We start from the raw sequence: 18,123 nt of genomic DNA, 5'->3' as shown, positions 1-18,123 counted from the left end.
AAAAAAAAAACTTGAAAAAAATACGAAAATTGAGTTGTTACCAAAAAACAGCTGAACTTTCTGGCTACACTCTGGTATAATTATCATCCTTGTACGATGTTTCTAAAAGGAATTATAGTAATTTATAACATGCATGGTGACAGCGCATTGCGTAACAAGCGCTGATGTGGCATTTTTTTTTTTTTCCCCTGTGTTATTTTTATCATTTTCTTATATCTTTATGTCTAGTATAATACAAATTCACCGTCTATCATGCCAGAGTGGGCGGAGCTAATATGGTCAAGGAACCAATCGGAAACCTCCCCTGGGAATAGTTCCCAAGATGGCCGACACCTCCAGCCAACAAAATATTCCATACCCACGCTAATATCAATTATAAGGCTTATTTACCTATCACAACTGATCTAATATGACATAATGCAATATAATAATAGCACAGAAACATAAAAAGTACCATACCCCCGGCCGGGATTGAACCCGCGGTCATAGAGTCTCAAAACTCCAGCCCGTCGGGTTCAATCCCAGCCGGGGGTATGGTTTGTTTGCAATCGTGTCATTACGATTTCTTAAGTCATAAAAAGTACACCAGAAAAATAATATATAGCATAATATGACGCCCCAGAGGAAAAAAAAGTTCTAGCGATATATCCCATGAAGGTGAAAGACCCATTCTCTCGTCACTGACTAGAGAAAATGTAGATTTACAATGGTTAACTGTAATAAACACTCGTAGGTCACAGAAAAAGTGTAAAAGAAAGCGAATTTTTTGGGGAAAAATAAAAAATTCCCCGGGCACCTGGGGTGCTGAGCGCTGTGGCCTATATCTCAGAAGTTATTTTCCTATTTAGGGCCGCTCCATCCTTATTTATGAATGAATTGACTTGATTTTCACAACAAACATAGAAGAATGATTGCTTTACTAGTGGCAGTGTTCCTCTCTGAAGTATCCCAAATATTTTTAGATTTGTGTGGGCAACAAGACCGACATCTTCCAAAATGTCAAAAAAGTTATGAAACTTTAATTTTTTTTAGCATGAAGATAAGGATCCTTTTAGAACTGGTACACGGAACTTAATGGAATTAGAAGTGTTCTATCAGCAGCAAGTGTCAAAACCACTTTTTCAAGTACCACTGAGTCCTTGAGAACTGCCAAATGTAATTTTTCATAAATTTTGCATATTTCATTTCCTTTTTGGCCGATATGTTTGAAACTTCAGCACAGCATACTCGATATAAGCTTCTAATAGTACACCAAAAATGAACGTAATAGGTTGAAAAATAAAGGGGTTGAGATCACAGGGTTACGGCCTCCCTCAAACTGTCCAAACGAAGATCTACGTTCGATTTCACATTGTTTTTTACGTAAAAAAAAAGTAGATCTACGTTTGGAGCGCTAGGCGTGCAAATGTAGATCTACGTTTGGACAGTTTAAGGGTTAAGAAAAAACAGTGTTTGTGAAGCTAGCTGCACTAGATCACTAGTTTCATAAGGAAAACACTGAAACAAAAGCAATTTTCTCATGTTTTTCTATGATATCATGCTATGATATCATGGACATCATCATCATCATCATCTCAGCACTGTCTTTTGCACTTATGTACTTTCTTAGGACCCATGGTTAGAAAAAAGAAATTTGGCAAAATAACTGCACAAAATGCTGGGATGCTGGGCGGATGTTGTGGCGTTTGCTGCGCCAACTAGTAGTTATGTATCTGAAGCTTGCTTGTAACTCAGATTTTGGCACGCAACTCAAAGCAAAAAATCGACCAAGCGACGGCTCGTAACTTGGAAAACTTGGAAGTTGGGGCACTCATAAGTCAAGGTACCACTGTGGTTCAAAACTCTCTAAACATTTACTTAACACCTAAAAATCTCTCTGTTTCTTCTACACTTTGCTTACCCCCAGATATATAAATGTTTACTATAATCTGCTTTTTGCATCCTAATTTTATTCTAATCCACATAATTCTTGAATTTAAGTACAGTGGACCCCCCGGTTAACAATATTTTTTCATTCCAGAAGTATGTTCAGGTGCCAGTACTGACCGAATTTGTTTCCATAAGGAATATTGTGAAGTAGATTAGTCCATTTCAGACCCCCAAACATACCCGTACAAACGCACTTACATAAATACACTTACATAATTGGTCGCATTGGGAGGCGATCGTTAAGCGGGGGTCCACTGTAATTTAAAAATCTGGAGTAAAATAAATAATAAAAATTACTGTAAATTTTTAGATGATTTGTATAAACTGAGCAAATGGAGTGACAAATAGATGTTGATAAATGTTATGTAATGGAAACTGAAGAGAGCACAATCAGATCACATACAGATTATAGACTGTGTAACGAAATTTTGAAATTATCATACAGAGAAAGATATCTAGGAGTTATCAGTAAAAAAACTGACCAAATCATATAAATGAAATTGTGAGAAATGCATGTTACACTGGCTAAGCTGAAAAAAAATCTTCACTGACTCACTCTTCAGATATGTGGACTACTTTCAGTTTACTTAGGGCTGAATTATAAATATTTTATAAGAATGTAACAGACCTTATGCCATTGCAACCTTGCAACCTAACAATAATTGCTGGCTAATGGGTGGGCAAGAGAGAGTACAGGAAATGAGATTGAAGAGGTATGGGATAAATTTAAGAATACCGAGGCAGAGTGCACAGCAGAAGTTTATAGTTACGAGAGGGAGAGCCACAACAGAGTGCAACACAAGAAATAAACAGCTCACTGACAGCCCACGTGTGCAACTCAGTCTGAGTGGAAGCTCCAAAGAAATGAAAGGCCAAAAAAAATAGAGCTCTTTATGACAAGATTATAGAAGTTCCCTATCTGCCAACTGCTTTATAAATACTGTTAAAAATGCCTCCTGAAGTGGTGTAAATTTACTGAGATGGAATATGCCAAATACATACAACTAATGCAATCTGCATATCCAGGTTGAAATCTGCATTTGTACTTGTGCACCTACTGTCACCACCACTAATTTTACCTCTAATAATTTAAATAAAATTGTCAATACAATTTTGTACTGACAGTCATCCCTACAAATTCATGGGCTTTCATATTCATGGATTTTCAGTGTCTAATGTTATTATTGAAAGGCAACAGGCTCACTGGCATTCTCACACCCAAACCTCTTTTATTTTGGTCTTTATTTCTTATGAACATTGATATTTTTTTTTAATTTTTTCAACAAACCGGCCGTATCCCACCAAGGCAGGGTGGCCCAAAAAGAAAAACAAAAGTTTCTCTTTTTAAATTTAGTAATTTATATGGGAGAAGGGGTTACTAGCCCCTTGCTCCCGGCATTTTAGTCGCCTCTTACAACACGCATGGCTTACGGAGGAAGAATTCTGTTCCACTTCCCCATGGAGATAAGAGGAAATAAACAAGAACAAGAACTAGAAAGAAAATAGAAGAAAACCCAGTGGGGTGTGTATATATATGCTTGTACATGTATGTGTAGTGTGACCTAAGTGTAAGTAGAAGTAACAAGACGTACCTGAAATCTTGCATGTTTATGAGACAGAAAAAAGGACACCAGCAATCCTACCATCATGTAAAACAATTAGAGGCTTTCATTTTACACTCACTTGGCAGGACGGTAGTACCTCCCTGGGCGGTTGCTGTCTACCAACCTACTACCTAGAACATTGATATTTATCAGATTAAAATGATAGTGAGAAACAGATGATCTCACAAGCAGTAAATGAGCCCAAATCTGCAACAAAAACTTTTATGCAGACTTAATTTTGTGTTATTCTCAGTTCCTACTTTTGTGGGATCTTTAGGAATGTAATCCTTAATAAACTTTGTAAGGCTAACTGTATTTACCACATTGCTCCACTGCTTTTAACCATAAAGTTATTGTTGTACTATATAATATTAATAGATGGGCTCTGGGTATGATAATTTCATGCCTAAATGTATAGGGGATATGAAAAGCTCCATAATTTAAGTAAAAAAAAATTCAAACCTATCACTCAAACCAGAAAAGAATTTATTAAATATTTTCTAATAGACTTCTACAAAGTACATTTGTAAATTTTAACAATTAACTCTTAAACTGTCTAAACATAGATCAACGTTCACATGTGTACCACTGAATATTTTGGGAAAAAAAATTTTTTTTTTTTTTTAAATGAAGAGAACATTTTTCCCGGCATCCCCTAATTTTGTCATACTGCACACACTGAGTGCGCAGACTCATTCTCTCATGTCTAGGCAACTCAGGCTTATAGTGCCAAGGTTGAAAGCATGTAAAATAAAACGTTGAGCTATGATTGGAGCGCTGCGCACGTGAACGTAGCTCTACGTTTGGACAGTTTACGGGTTAATAAGTAAATCCGGTAAATTACTACAAATTCGAATGTTCCCTAAATTCTTGGGTACCATATCTAGAGATAAGATAAGATCTTGTGATGTTATCTTAAATTTTTATAGGAGAAAGTAGAAAGCTAGCAAAAGGCCTTAGTTAAATGACCAAATGTTGTGTATCATATGTCAAAGACCCACCTCTGGAGAATTTTCTAATATTTTCCTGATAAACAAAATACGTACAGTGACTAACTCATGACTAGCATAACCTGGACAACAGCAGAAGCAAATGATAAGTTCCAATGCATAATATAACTTTTAACAAAGGAATTACTAATAAAAGTGGAATGAAACAGTGTCTGATAATTTTTAATAAATTATTATATTTACCTGTGGTCCAACTTAATGACATCATTTTTCGAAGTTCAAGAACCTTATGTAATTTACCCCAGTATGGAGCAGCAACAGGATTGTGGATCTTACGGCTTGTAGCTGGAGCCATCCATGGTTTAGTCTTTCGGGTATTATACTGGGTAAGTAGGGTTTTAAACTGCTCAAAGACTTGATCTTTGGTGTACCTGTTAGAAGAAATGCATATTAAAATTACAGTACTTTTATAAGCAACTGTGACAACTCCCACTCTGTATCAGATTTCTTATTTTAACAATGACTATTATGTTTACAAATTTTTAACAGGGAAGTGGAACAGGATTCATCTTCCATAAGCCATGCATGCCATAAGAGGCGACTAAATACTAAATACTAAAGTAACCAGGTCTGAACACCAATTTAAGGCTCTTCTCAAAAACCACCTACTCACCCTAAACTAAATACTCAATACTTAATATTTAACTTTACCAAAAAATTACCTAAATCTTAAAACTTCAAACCTAGATGCCCAATGTTCATACATTATTAATACTACATTGTAGTATAAGTACCTACCCAAAACAATACTGCCTTACACCCAACTGTAGCATTCTCATACTTTAAACTACTTTCAACAACTTGCAATGTTATACAGTGGAACCTCGGGTTACGAATTTAATCTGTTCTGTGGACTTGTTCGTATCCTGATTTGTTCATATGCTGGGTCAATTTTCCTCATTTCAATTAACTGAAATGCAATTAATTCATTCCAGCTGAATTCCTGCTCTCGGGAGGCACAACAAAATAACCCTAATATCATCTCTATGGCTTATTTATCTGTCACAATTCATCTAATATGACAAACAATATAAATAACATAGAAACCTGATATACACTCTAGAATGAATAAAATATGTCATTACATGGACGGTGGAGGGAGGAGGATTGTGGTCGGGAGTGGTTGCACATTCTTGCTATGAAAACGTCAGAGGTGTTATAAGAGAAAATGGAGTTTGTGAGGCTAACTGAATTAGATCTGGTGTACATACGGCATTTACATACCTTGGAGAAGAAATGCAGAGCGGCATATCCTGTCAGTGGTTCACACTTTTCTTAAGAACTGCCCCTCAAGGAAGGCTCCTTGATGATGGTGAGGGGCTCTTGATTTAGGGAATTGTATCTGTGCTCCAGTTCCCTGAATTAAGCCTGAATACCTCCCCCCCCCCCCCGGCACTGCATAATCCTACAGGTTTAGCACTTCCCCCTTGATTATAATAATAATAATAATAATAATAATAATAATAATAATCTTAAGAACTGTTATGTACAATTTTTATGTTTATCTCACTACACTACACATCTCCTGTGAGCTGTTTCTCGTCAAACATGTCAACAGCAGCTTTTCCATCTTTTCATTGACAGAGGTCCACTGCTTAGAAATTACTGTAATGCCCTTTGCTGGGGCTACAGCCTTTATAGACTCCTCCTGCTTTAGTATTGTACATATAGTAGAGGGGCTACGCTTGTACTCAACTCGCTAAGTCCTCAACCCTCGTACCTAGTCTGTGCTTATTAACCCGTAAACGGTCCAAACGTATATATACGTTTTTTCAACATTTGAAAGTATGTAAAAAAAGTAGATATTTTTTCTTTTGTACATTTGAAAATGTGTAAAAAAAACTTTGATCTACTTTTTTTTTTGTTATATTTGAAAATATGTAAAAAAAAACGTAGGTCTACTTTCGGAGCACTACACATGTGAATGTAGATCTGCTTGGACCGTTTACGGGTTAATCATTTCTTGCTTTAATTCCATGCAAATCATCCTCTTTTTCTTCTCAGCACTGTCCATTTCACTTGCTTTCTTAGGACCCATGGCCAGAAGAAAGAAATCTGGTGGATTAACTGCACAAAACGTAAGGAAATCACGAGAATTCCTTGCACCGCGAGGGTAACTCCATAAGCACATGTGCACTGGTGACCATTGTTTTGATTGACACTGCTGTCTGGTGGTGGTGTTATCAAACTAAATTATACGCAGTACGTATATACATGTACTATTATTATTATAATTATTATTGTATGTATTATTATATATTATTATACATGTATTATTTTATTATTATTACATACTATTATATTATTATTATATTATACATAATTATCATTATGTATTATCATTATTATAATAATAACAATAATAATAATAATAATTATTATTATTAATTTAGGGACCTGGAGCACAGATTAAATTCCCTATATCAAGAGCCCCTCACCACATACATACGTATGTAATACTACTACTACAACTACTATTACTACTACTACTAATAATAATAATAATAATAATAATAATCATTATTATAACAAAAATAATAATACAATATAATAGTAATAATAATAATAATAACAGTAAGGAGAAACTTCAAAAGCTGCCAGTAGTTGGCACCACCATCAGCAAAACATTGGTAACTACTACTAGTACACTTTGCACCTGTTTAGACTTAAGTAGTCTTAAGTAGGCATTTCTGCTCGAAATGCCTCGGCATAATAGTGGCTTTCTTTGTTCCAGTCATATTATGATATGTAAACACACATTGTAACCTTTGCAATGAAATATATATTTTATTTATTTATTTATTTAAGGAACCTCCCTTGAAGGTGAAGTTCGCATCCTGAAATTTTTTTCATATCCTGAAGCAAAAAATTGACCGAACGACAGTTCGTATCCTGAAAAATTTGCATGGTGGGGAGTTCAAAACCCGAGGTTCCACTGTATTCCCATAATTTAATTTCAATATTCATTACTGAAACTACTGTAATTAGAGTAAAATTACCGACTGCTATAAAAAAAAAAAGATGTACAACTTTACCCTTTCACTGTTGCAAGCCCGTTTCTGAAACTGTCATTCTATGTCGCAAAATTTTTGGAAAAAAAAAAACAATTATTTTTTCTTATGAAATGATAGAGAATCTTTTCCCGATGATAATGACACCAAAAGTACGAAATTTGGTCAAAAACTCACGGAATTACGCTCCCGTGAAGTTAGCGGTCTCGGCGACATATACGCATTGGCGATTTTGCCGACTTTGAGCCCTGTTTTTGACCAGTTCCGTTGTTCCAGTTGACCAAACTCATAACTATTTCTTTAGAACTCCATTTTTTCTATCAATTGAGTACAAGAAACCGCCCAATTACCTATTTGAACTACCCAATAAAGTGGTCAGAAATTGGCAATTTGGCCAATTTCACGCAAATTAAAAAAGATGCCAATTTCAAAATAGGGTCCAGAATAAACAATGTAGACATTCTTGGCACTAAAATAACATATCCTCTGTTCATTAGTCATGTCTCTAGGCCCCTCTTATATTACTATTGCTTTCTATTTTGATTTTTTATTCATACAAAAAATACAAAATTTACTGTTATGCAGAGTACTGCATTATTATAAAAATGGTATAAATAATATCAGTGCACTAATGAAAGAATATTAGACTCCCTAGTTGACGTGTATTGGATGTGTGGTGTGATTTGCTTACTCTTGAACATTGGTAAAAATCGAACATTTCCGCTACTTTGAGCTCAATTCCAAGGTCGTTTTCATCGAGAAAGTAATCAAAATCATCTCTATTTCTGTAATGTGTTTTCCATTTTGTCACTTGAGACCATGAAAATGAGAATAAAACGATAAATACTATACAAAAATACACCTCAAAGTCAGCGTTTTAATCCAAAAAAAACGGTCAGTTTTTTTTCTCATTATGCACCGTGTGCTGCAGGATTTTTTTTATGTGGTGCACACTGACCACACAGACCCATTCTCTCACATGTGGGCCTACCAGCTTTCTCCTGCTTGATTTGAAGCCACTAGAATTTACACGTTTAAATACGTCCGAAACAGTGGCGCGTAAGACGTATATATACGACTGAAACAGTCAAAGGGTTAAACAAGCTATGATCAATTTCTTTAGTATTAAATAGTCTGTAAGCCATTAAATAAAATATACTCATAATGCCTAGGCATGATAGTGGCTCTCCTTGCACTGTAATCTTGCAAAGAAATAAAATTTGTTTGTTTGTTTGTAAAATGCCGGGAGCAAGGAGCAAATCACAATTGTAATTACACATTGTAACCTTTACAAAGAAATAAACTTTACTTTACTTTATTTTACTTTTTGGGCCACAATTCTTCGGTAGGATATGGCCAGTTTGTTGAAAGAAGAAATTTTTAATGGATTGTCATGTATGAACATAAGAAAATTGTTCACTGTTGTTACTGATGTCAGCTTGATCTTAATAACAACAGTGTAATGACTTGTTAACTACTTTGGAGCCCTTGCAGAGGAATTCTTAGTATCACCTCTGGTACCAACATCATCTGCCACACTGAATCCCAACACTATTTAACTTCTTGTCTTGATCAAAACATTTCTTCAAAGGAGTCCCATTGTTACTGTGGATAGTTTAATTCTCACTTTATTGTGGAGGACTATAACCTAACACAGGCTATGCAATGACAGCTTACCACATTTAGTGCATTTACCTGAACAGATGGTTAAAACAGGAATCTCTGACTCCCAATATGCATACTAGGAGTGTTGTAAGAGCAGTCCAATACATGTATATGAATGAAAGAAGGATTGTCTAAGAGCATGAATAAGCAAAAATGGGAGAAGACTATATGAAATATAGGAAAACAAGCCTGTTGAAAACAGTGGGTAAAGTGTATGGTAGAATTATTATTAAATGTTAAGGATAGATAAAAACTAGTATTATAGAGGAACAAAGGAGATTTAGGAATGGTAGGATATGTGAAGATTAAGTGTTTACATCAAAGATTATAAGTGAACAATGTTTAGTCAAGTGTAAGAAACTGTTTGTCGTATTTATGGATTTAGAAATAGCATGTGATGAGGAAACAGGGTAGCAATGCAGCATATGTTTCAATATATGAAATAGGTTGTAGGGGACTAAAAGTCAATAAAGAACTTTCATGCAAAGCGAGACTCAGGTTAAGGTATGAAGGTTAGGGTATGTAAAAAATGCCTTAGACAGGAATGTGTGATGTCACCATAATTATCTAATATATTTATAGACAGGGTTGTAAAAGAAGTAAATGCTAGAATGTTGGGGAGAGATGTGGAATTAAAGGAAAAAATAATGAATCTGATACAAAGTGGGAGTCATCACAGTTGCTCTTTTCCTATGAAACAGTTACTCTGGGAAATTGTAAAGAGATACAGAGTGCATAGGTTGGCAAATGATTTTGCAGTGTATAAAAAAGAAAATTAAAAGTGATCATAGGAAAAAGTAAAATGATGGGAGTAACCAAAAAAAAGTCTAGGCAATGAAAGATTGGGTATCAGATTAGGGAGAGGGCTCATGGAGGAAGTGAATGTATTTAAATACTGGGAGTAGACATGTTGGAATGTAGTCTGTTAATGAGGTGAACCACAGAATGAAGGTGGGGGGAAAAAAGTAAGTGATGTATTGGGTTATTGCTAGGTCTGTTTCAATCACTGGGGTGCCCTAAACCATAACCAACCATTCCTGGTTATGTTTTATTACTCTGAGAAATGGGATAAAACTTTTATTTTTTTGTGATAATGAATTCAATGTGGAGGGCAAGTATAATGAAGGAGAAGCCTGGGGGCATGATTAACAAACACAGGTTGCTTTAGTTGCTGGAATGCTTATGGTGTATATTTTGGATTCACACTCCACCAATATTCAAAGCACTCAACCTACTCACCATACAAAACATCCATACTTATTATTGCACCTATTACATACATAGAACACTTAACTCTGATATTAACCCTCCCCTCAAACATCTCCTTGCCAACCTCAACAGAACACATGACCATAACACAAGGCACAGATCACTCTTTGATGTTCCTCGTGTCCATCTCACGCTATGCAAAAACTCAATGCACATAAAAGGCCCTAAAATCTAGAATTCATTACCTGTAAATATAAAAGAAACACTACCTGTTTACAAATTCAAGTCTCTTCTCAAAGTTCACTTACTCACTCAAAACCAAATAAATACTGAATAACTGAACCTTATAAATTGTATATCCAAAATGTTACTCACAATTATATCACATAAATGTTAAACCTAGGACCCAATCTAACTTTGTTATTTTTTTAAATACACTACCTAACAGAATACTCCATTCTACTGAATGAACAGCAATGCATGCAACCATATGAGCTGTCTTTGTAATACTCATTTGTGCTTTATAGTTATCTGTTTACAATAATGTCTTATCACTGATTTCATCATTGCTTAGTTAATCTTAAGTTAATTTTAAGCCAGCCCGTAATGCTATGCATATAAGTGGCTTTGGCATGTTGCTCTTACCTGTATTTTTTTTTTTGTACCTCTGTATGTATGCTTAACCCTTTGACTGTCGCGGTCATATATGTACGTCATGGGAGATACCGTGTTTGACGTATCTATACGCATAAATTCTAGCGGCTTCAAATCAAGCGGGAGAGGGCTGGTAGGCCTACACGAGAGAGAATGGGTCTCAGTGGTCGGTGTGCACCCTGTGAAAAAAATCTGGGACTCAGCGGTGCATTGTGGGAACGCCATCTTGGTAGTCCATTTTCACCATGCCTCGCGGTAAGAAGTTCCTCACTCCTCGGCGGATTGGAGGTCTTTTGTTCCCAAGTGATAGCTCAAACAGTGATGATAGTGTCAGTGAAAGTGAATTCCATGGTTTTGAAGCGGGTGTGACAGAGAAAATTACCCAGGATAACATAATTAGTGATGAAAACCCAGATGACCCACAACCATCCACCTCTGGTGCTAGGCCGGCTCGTTCATATTCACCTGTACCAGGACGAAAGAGGAAACTATTTGCCCGTGTACAAGACTCAGATGTGAGCAGTGCAAGTGATAGTGATAGTGATTTCAAGGTTATTGAAAGCACTTCTAGTTGTGACAGTGAGGGTGAATATTCCCCAGTGAAACGGCAGTATGTACGACGTCGCATGCGGTCTGGTAGTGTGCCATATGCTCTTCCAAGAGGAAGGAGTACATCTCGGAGCACATCCCGTGGCCCTACACCACGTCCTGATAGTGAAGATGACGATATTGTTACGATGGGTATAAATGATGTGAGTGAGGCAGCAGGCGGTGGTGGTGATAGTGACGGTGCCATGAGTCATGTGACACCAGCAGCGGGCCACACTAGTGCCCGCGCTGCTGACTCTGCACAACTACAACCTGCTTCGGCCGACCCCACACTCTCACAACCACAACCACAACCTGCACAACCACAACGACATTACAATATCCAGAACGCACCAGCTGACCGCATCTGGGATTGGCATCAAGATGACGAGTTTGTTCCCAATCCCCATGACTTTGATGGAGGACAAAGTGGAATACGGCCATCATGTACACTTGGGAACAATCCCACTGAACTGGAATGCTTTCAGTTGTTCTTCGATGAACCCCTGATGGACATTATTGTCAGGGAAAGCAATACATACTATGAGTACACCATGGCAAACACTATGCTTTCACCAAGATCACGCCTACACCAGTGGAAGGACACAACTGTGGCAGAGATGTATCTGTTCTTTGCCACAATAATGCTTATGCCACATGTGTATAAGCATAGTGTCAGCACATACTGGGCGACAGACCGCCTGATTTCAACCCCTGCTTTCAGTGACATTATACCAGTGAATAGATTTGTGTTACTGTTACGTATGTTACACTTTTCAGACAAAACCAGGCCTGACAGAAGCGACAGGTTATATAAGATCAGACGTGTGTTTATGTACCTGAAACAAAAGTGCTGTATGTATTTTTATCCCTTCAGGAAGCTTGTTATTGACGAGTCTTTGATTTTGTTCAAAGGAAGACTCTCATTCAAGCAGTATATACCAAGCAAGAGGAAATGCTTTGGTATAAAGTTATTTGTTCTGTGTGATTGCAAAACTGGTCTGGTTTTGGATATAATTGTGTACACTGGCGGTAAAACAATGGAAGATACCAGGAAGTTACTGGGTATCTCTGGTGATGTGGTTAGAACAATGATGGAGCCATATCTTGGTAAGGGGCATATTTTATATACTGACAACTGGTACACAAGCCCTATACTCAGTGATTTCTTGCGAGTGAACATGACAGATGTGTGTGGCACAGTGCGTAGAAGTCGTAAACATATGCCTAGGTTCGAAGCTGGCAGTCGTAGAGGTGAAGTGCAGGTGTTTGCTGCCAATGACATCATGGCATTTCGGTGGCATGACAAACGTGATGTCACACTGCTGACATCAGTTCACCGACACGAAATGGTAGAGACTGGCAAGCAGAATAGAGAGACCAATGAACCTATTGTAAAACCTGCAGCTGTGATGGATTACAACCTCAATATGCGCTTAGTGGACAAATGTGACATGCAGATTGGGTTTGCTGACTGTGTTCGCAAGAGTTATAAGTGGTACATAAAACTGTTTTTCCATCTTCTTGACATTTCAATGCTGAATGCTTATAATATGTATAAGTTGAAGACCAACAACAAACCCAAATATGGTGAATTTTGTTTGTCAGTCATCAGACAAATAATATTCAAGTACCAAGAAACAACACCTGCAACAGACCAGCGCCCACGAAATTATCAACACATGTCCTCTCGTCTGAGGCCTGGTGATCACTACCCCATACCACTGCCTGCTACTACTGCCAAGAAAAATGCTCAGAAGAGGTGTTTTGTCTGTGGACATACCACAAAACGCCCACAAAAATGCAGAGACACTCGTTTTATGTGTGAGGAGTGTAAGACACCATTGTGCTTATACCCATGTTTCAAAGAATTCCACAAGCTGCAGCACTTCTAATAAAGTGTCCAGTAATTGTACATATGTATATATATTATAAAGCAATCGTAATAAACATTTGTTTACATTGTTTGTTTGTGTAAACAAGTTTTAGCAACATTATAATGATACGAGTGTTTTTGCTATAATTGTGTTACATTCAACGAGTGTATATTTGAACATTGCACAATAATTTGGTCTCACAGGCCACAAAAGTTATGTGAAAAAATAAAATAGTGAAAAAAACAAGAAACCATCGAATACAAGTAAATAAAAGTTTACCGGGTGAGCGGCAGTCGCCGCTGTTGCCGCCAGCAGATCAATTTCAGCAAACTTCAGGACTCTATATCTCGGTAAGTACTGATGGGAAAAATTTTTTTGGGGGACTAAAACAATCAGAAAAATAATCTTAACATTTTCATAAGAAAAATTAATTTTTTTTTTTTTCGAATATTTTGCGACACCAGGAGCAACTTCAGGATTGGGCCCTTCGACAGTCAAAGGGTTAAATTTCTAAATAAATAAATAAATAAATAAATTCTGTTTTTAAACTGAAATTTATTGAATTTTGTGTAAAACTGGCCAAATTAACAACTTCTGTGTGCTTTATAGGGTAGTTTTGAAAGTTGAATGGGCAGTTTCTTGTGTTCGATCAATAGAGTGGAAGGCATATTAACGAAATAGCAAAGAATCTGGTTCAACTGAGCAATTTTATTGGCTTAAAATAGGAGTCAAATTGGGCAAATATTGCACCAAGACTACCAATTTTACACCTGGGTAATTCCATAAATTTACATCAAATTTCATAATTTTTGGTGTCATTACCTTCAGAATAAGATTCTCTATCATGTCAGCATTTTTAATTTCAGGGGTTCCAACAGTGAAAAGGTTAAACCTATTGTTACTCAGCAAAAATTAGCTCTGAGAACAGTTACTCATTCAGGTACCAGGCAACATCCTCCCCTTCCCCCCATTATTCAAAAGTTTAACTCTTAACCCCCAACCAACAAAGGCACTGTCTAACGATAAATTCGACTAATGAAGCGTTTGAGCGTAAAAATTTTGGCCCGACCAATGATGAAAAACTCAACCAACATGATTCATCCCGAACGCGTCCATGTGTCCCGTCTGGCCTGAGCGCACCTTAGCTGCCCTGCCTTCAGTTAGTGTGCTAGTGTTTACAAGCCAGTGCGGTCACATCCACGCATACAATCGCTACATTTTGTATTATTCCAGTGTCTTTAGTGCTTGTAGCTGCTAAATAAACCACCATGGGCCCCAAGAAAGCTTCTAGTGCCAACCCTGTGGTGAAAAGGGTGAGAATTACAATTGAAATGAAGAAGGAGATCATCACAAAGTATGAAACTGGAGTGAGTGTCTCCGAGCTGGCCAGGTTGTGTAACAAACCCCAATCAACCATCACTGCTATCTTGGCCAACAGAAAGGCAATCAAGGAAGCTGTTGTTGCAAAAGGTGCAAGTATGTTTTCAAAACACGGATTGCAAGTACTCGAAGATGTTGAGAGACTGTTATTGGTGTGGATAAATGAAAAACAGATATCAGGAGATAGCATCTCTCAAGCGATCATGTGTGAAAAGGCAAGGCAGTTGCATGACGATTTAATTAAAAAAATCCCTGCAACTAGTGATGTGAGTGAATTTAAGGCCAGCAAAGGTTGGTTTGAGAGATTTAAGAATCATAGTGGCATACACAGTGTGATAAGGCATGGTGAGGCTGCCAGTTCGGACCAAAAAGCAGCTGAAAAATATGTGCAGGAATTCCAGGGGTACGTAGAGGCTGAAGGACTGCAACCCCAACAAGTCTTTAATTGGGACAAAACAGGGCTGTTTTGGGAGAAAATGCCACGACTACAGTGCTCTTCACACCTACTCCTAGGTTGAGGGACTGATTACCTCATCTTCTGTATATAGTCCTACTGTCTTCAAGTTTTTTTTTTTTTTTTTTTTCAACAAGTCGGCCATCTCCCACCGAGGCAGGGTGACCCAAAATAGAAAGAAAATCCCCAAAAAGAAAATACTTTCATCATCATTCAACACTTTCACCACATTCACACATTATCACTGTTTTTGCAGAGGTGCTCAGAATACAACAGTTTAGAAGCATACACATATAAAGATACACAACATATCCCTCCAAACTGCCAATATCCCAAACCCCTCCTTTAAAGTGCAGGCATTGTACTTCCCATTTCCAGGACTCAAGTCCGACTATATGAAAATAACCGGTTTCCCTGAATCCCTTCACTAAATATTACCCTGCTCACACTCCAACAGATCGTCAGGTCCCAAGTACCATTTGTCTCCATTCACTCCTATCTAACACGCTCATGCACGCTTGCTGGAAGTCAAAGCCCCTTGCCCACAAAACCTCCTTTACCCCCTCTCTCCAACCCTTTTGAGGACGATCCCTACCCCGCCTTCCTTCCCCTATAGATTTATATGCTTTCCATGTCATTCTACTTTGATCCATTCTCTCTAAATGACCAAACCACCTCAACAACCCCTCTTCTGCCCTCTGACTAATACTCTTATTAACTCCACATCTTTTCCTAATTTCCACACTCTGAATTTTCTGCGTAATATTTACACCACACATTGCCCTTAAACAGGACATCTCCACTGCCTCCAACCGTCTCCTCGCTGCTGCATTTACCACCCAAGCTTCACACCCATATAAGAGTGTTGGTACTACTATACTTTCATACATTCCCTTCTTTGCCTCCATAGATAACGTTTTTTGACTCCACATATACCTCAACGCACCACTCACCTTTTTTCCCTCATCAATTCTATGATTAACCTCATCCTTCATAAATCCATCCGCCGACATGTCAACTTCCAGGTATCTGAAAAAATTCACTTCTTCCATACTCCTCCTCCCCAATTTGATATCCAATTTTTCTTTATCTAAATCATTTGATACCCTCATCACCTTACTCTTTTCTATGTTCACTTTCAACTTTCTACCTTTACACACATTCCCAAACTCATCCACTAACTTTTGCAATTTTTCTTTAGAATCTCCCATAAGCACAGTATCATCAGCAAAAAGTAACTGTCAATTCCCATTTTGAATTTGATTCCCCAAAATTTAATCCCACCCCTCTCCCGAACACCCTAGCATTTACTTCCTTTACAACCCCATCTATAAATATATTAAACAACCATGGTGACATTACACATCCCTGTCTAAGACCTACTTTTACTGGGAAGTAGTCTCCCTCTCTTCTACATACCCTAACCTGAGCCTCACTATCCTCATAAAAACTCTTTACAGCATTTAATAACTTACCACCTATTCCATATACTTGCAACATCTGCCACATTGCTCCTCTATCCACTCTATCATATGCCTTTTCTAAATCCATAAATGCAATAAAAACTTCTCTACCTTTATCTAAATACTGTTCACATATATGCTTCAATGTAAACACTTGATCTACACATCCCCTACCCACTCTGAAACCTCCTTGCTCATCCACAATCCTACATTCTGTCTTACCTCTAATTCTTTCAATTATAACCCTACCGTACACTTTTCCTGGTATACTCAGTAAACTTATTCCTCTATAATTTTTACATTCTCTTTTGTCCCCTTTCCCTTTATATAAAGGGACTATACATGCTCTCCGCCAATCCCTAGGTACCTTCCCCCCTTTCATACATTTATTAAACAAAAGTACCAACCACTCCAACACTATATCCCCCCCTGCTTTTAACATTTCTGTCATGATCCCATCAGTTCCAGCTGCTTTACCCCCTTTCATTCTACGTAATGCCTCACGTACCTCCCCCACACTTACATTCTGCTCTTCTTCACTCCTAAAAGATGGTATACCTCCCTGACCAGTGCATGAAATTACTCTCTCTCTTTCTTCCTTAACATTTAAAAGTTCCTCAAAATATTCTCGCCATCTACCTAATACCTCCATCTCCATCTCCTAGAATTTGTATTGATAAAGACACTGGATGGCAAAACGTCTACAATAAAGATACCCAGATGTTGCACGTGTCTTAATTTCATCTCGCCAAACAGGACCTACATTACACAGGAAGAAAAAGCACTCCCAGGACACAAGCCTATGAAGGACAGGGTTACTTAAATGTTGTGTAGTAATGCCAATGGCGATTGCAAAGTGAAGCCTCTACTCGTGTATCACTCTGAAACTCCCAGAGCGCTCAGGAAAAACAATGTCGTCAAGGGTAATTTGTGTGATGTGGAGGGCAAACAGTAAGGCATGGGTCACTAGGGACATTTTCTACGACTGGTTTTACCATGTGTTTGGCCCCACTGTGAAAAATTACCTCCTGGAAAATAAATTGGGCCTTAAGTGCCTCTTGGTATTAGACAATGCTCCTGCTCATCCTTCAGACTTGCCAGAGCAAATTTTGGGGGAGTTAAGTTTTATTAAAGTAAAATTTTTGCCTCCTAATACCACTCCTCTCCTCCAGCCCATGGGCCAGCAGGTCATTTCAAATTTCAAAAAAACTGTACACCAAAGCAATGTTTCAAAAGTGCTTTGAAGTGACCTCAGACACTCGATTGACCCTAAGAGAGT

At 37.6% G+C, this 18,123-nt stretch overlaps 1 protein-coding gene across 1 annotated transcript in view; it reads right to left on the bottom strand.

Moving 5' to 3' along the window:
* LOC128690051 (uncharacterized) overlaps positions 1–18,123 on the bottom strand; it is a gene marked incomplete at its 5' end in the record, with an annotated part of 211,826 nt that overhangs the window by 56,324 nt on the left and 137,379 nt on the right. The window contains 1 exon segment of the mRNA XM_070088516.1: positions 4,727–4,914. Coding sequence (XP_069944617.1) covers positions 4,727–4,914 — 188 coding nt within the window.

This window comes from Cherax quadricarinatus, chromosome 25 (genome assembly GCF_038502225.1).
Source record: "Cherax quadricarinatus isolate ZL_2023a chromosome 25, ASM3850222v1, whole genome shotgun sequence".
Lineage (NCBI taxonomy): Eukaryota > Metazoa > Arthropoda > Malacostraca > Decapoda > Parastacidae > Cherax > Cherax quadricarinatus.
This window is presented reverse-complemented; position numbering and strand designations above follow the sequence as displayed.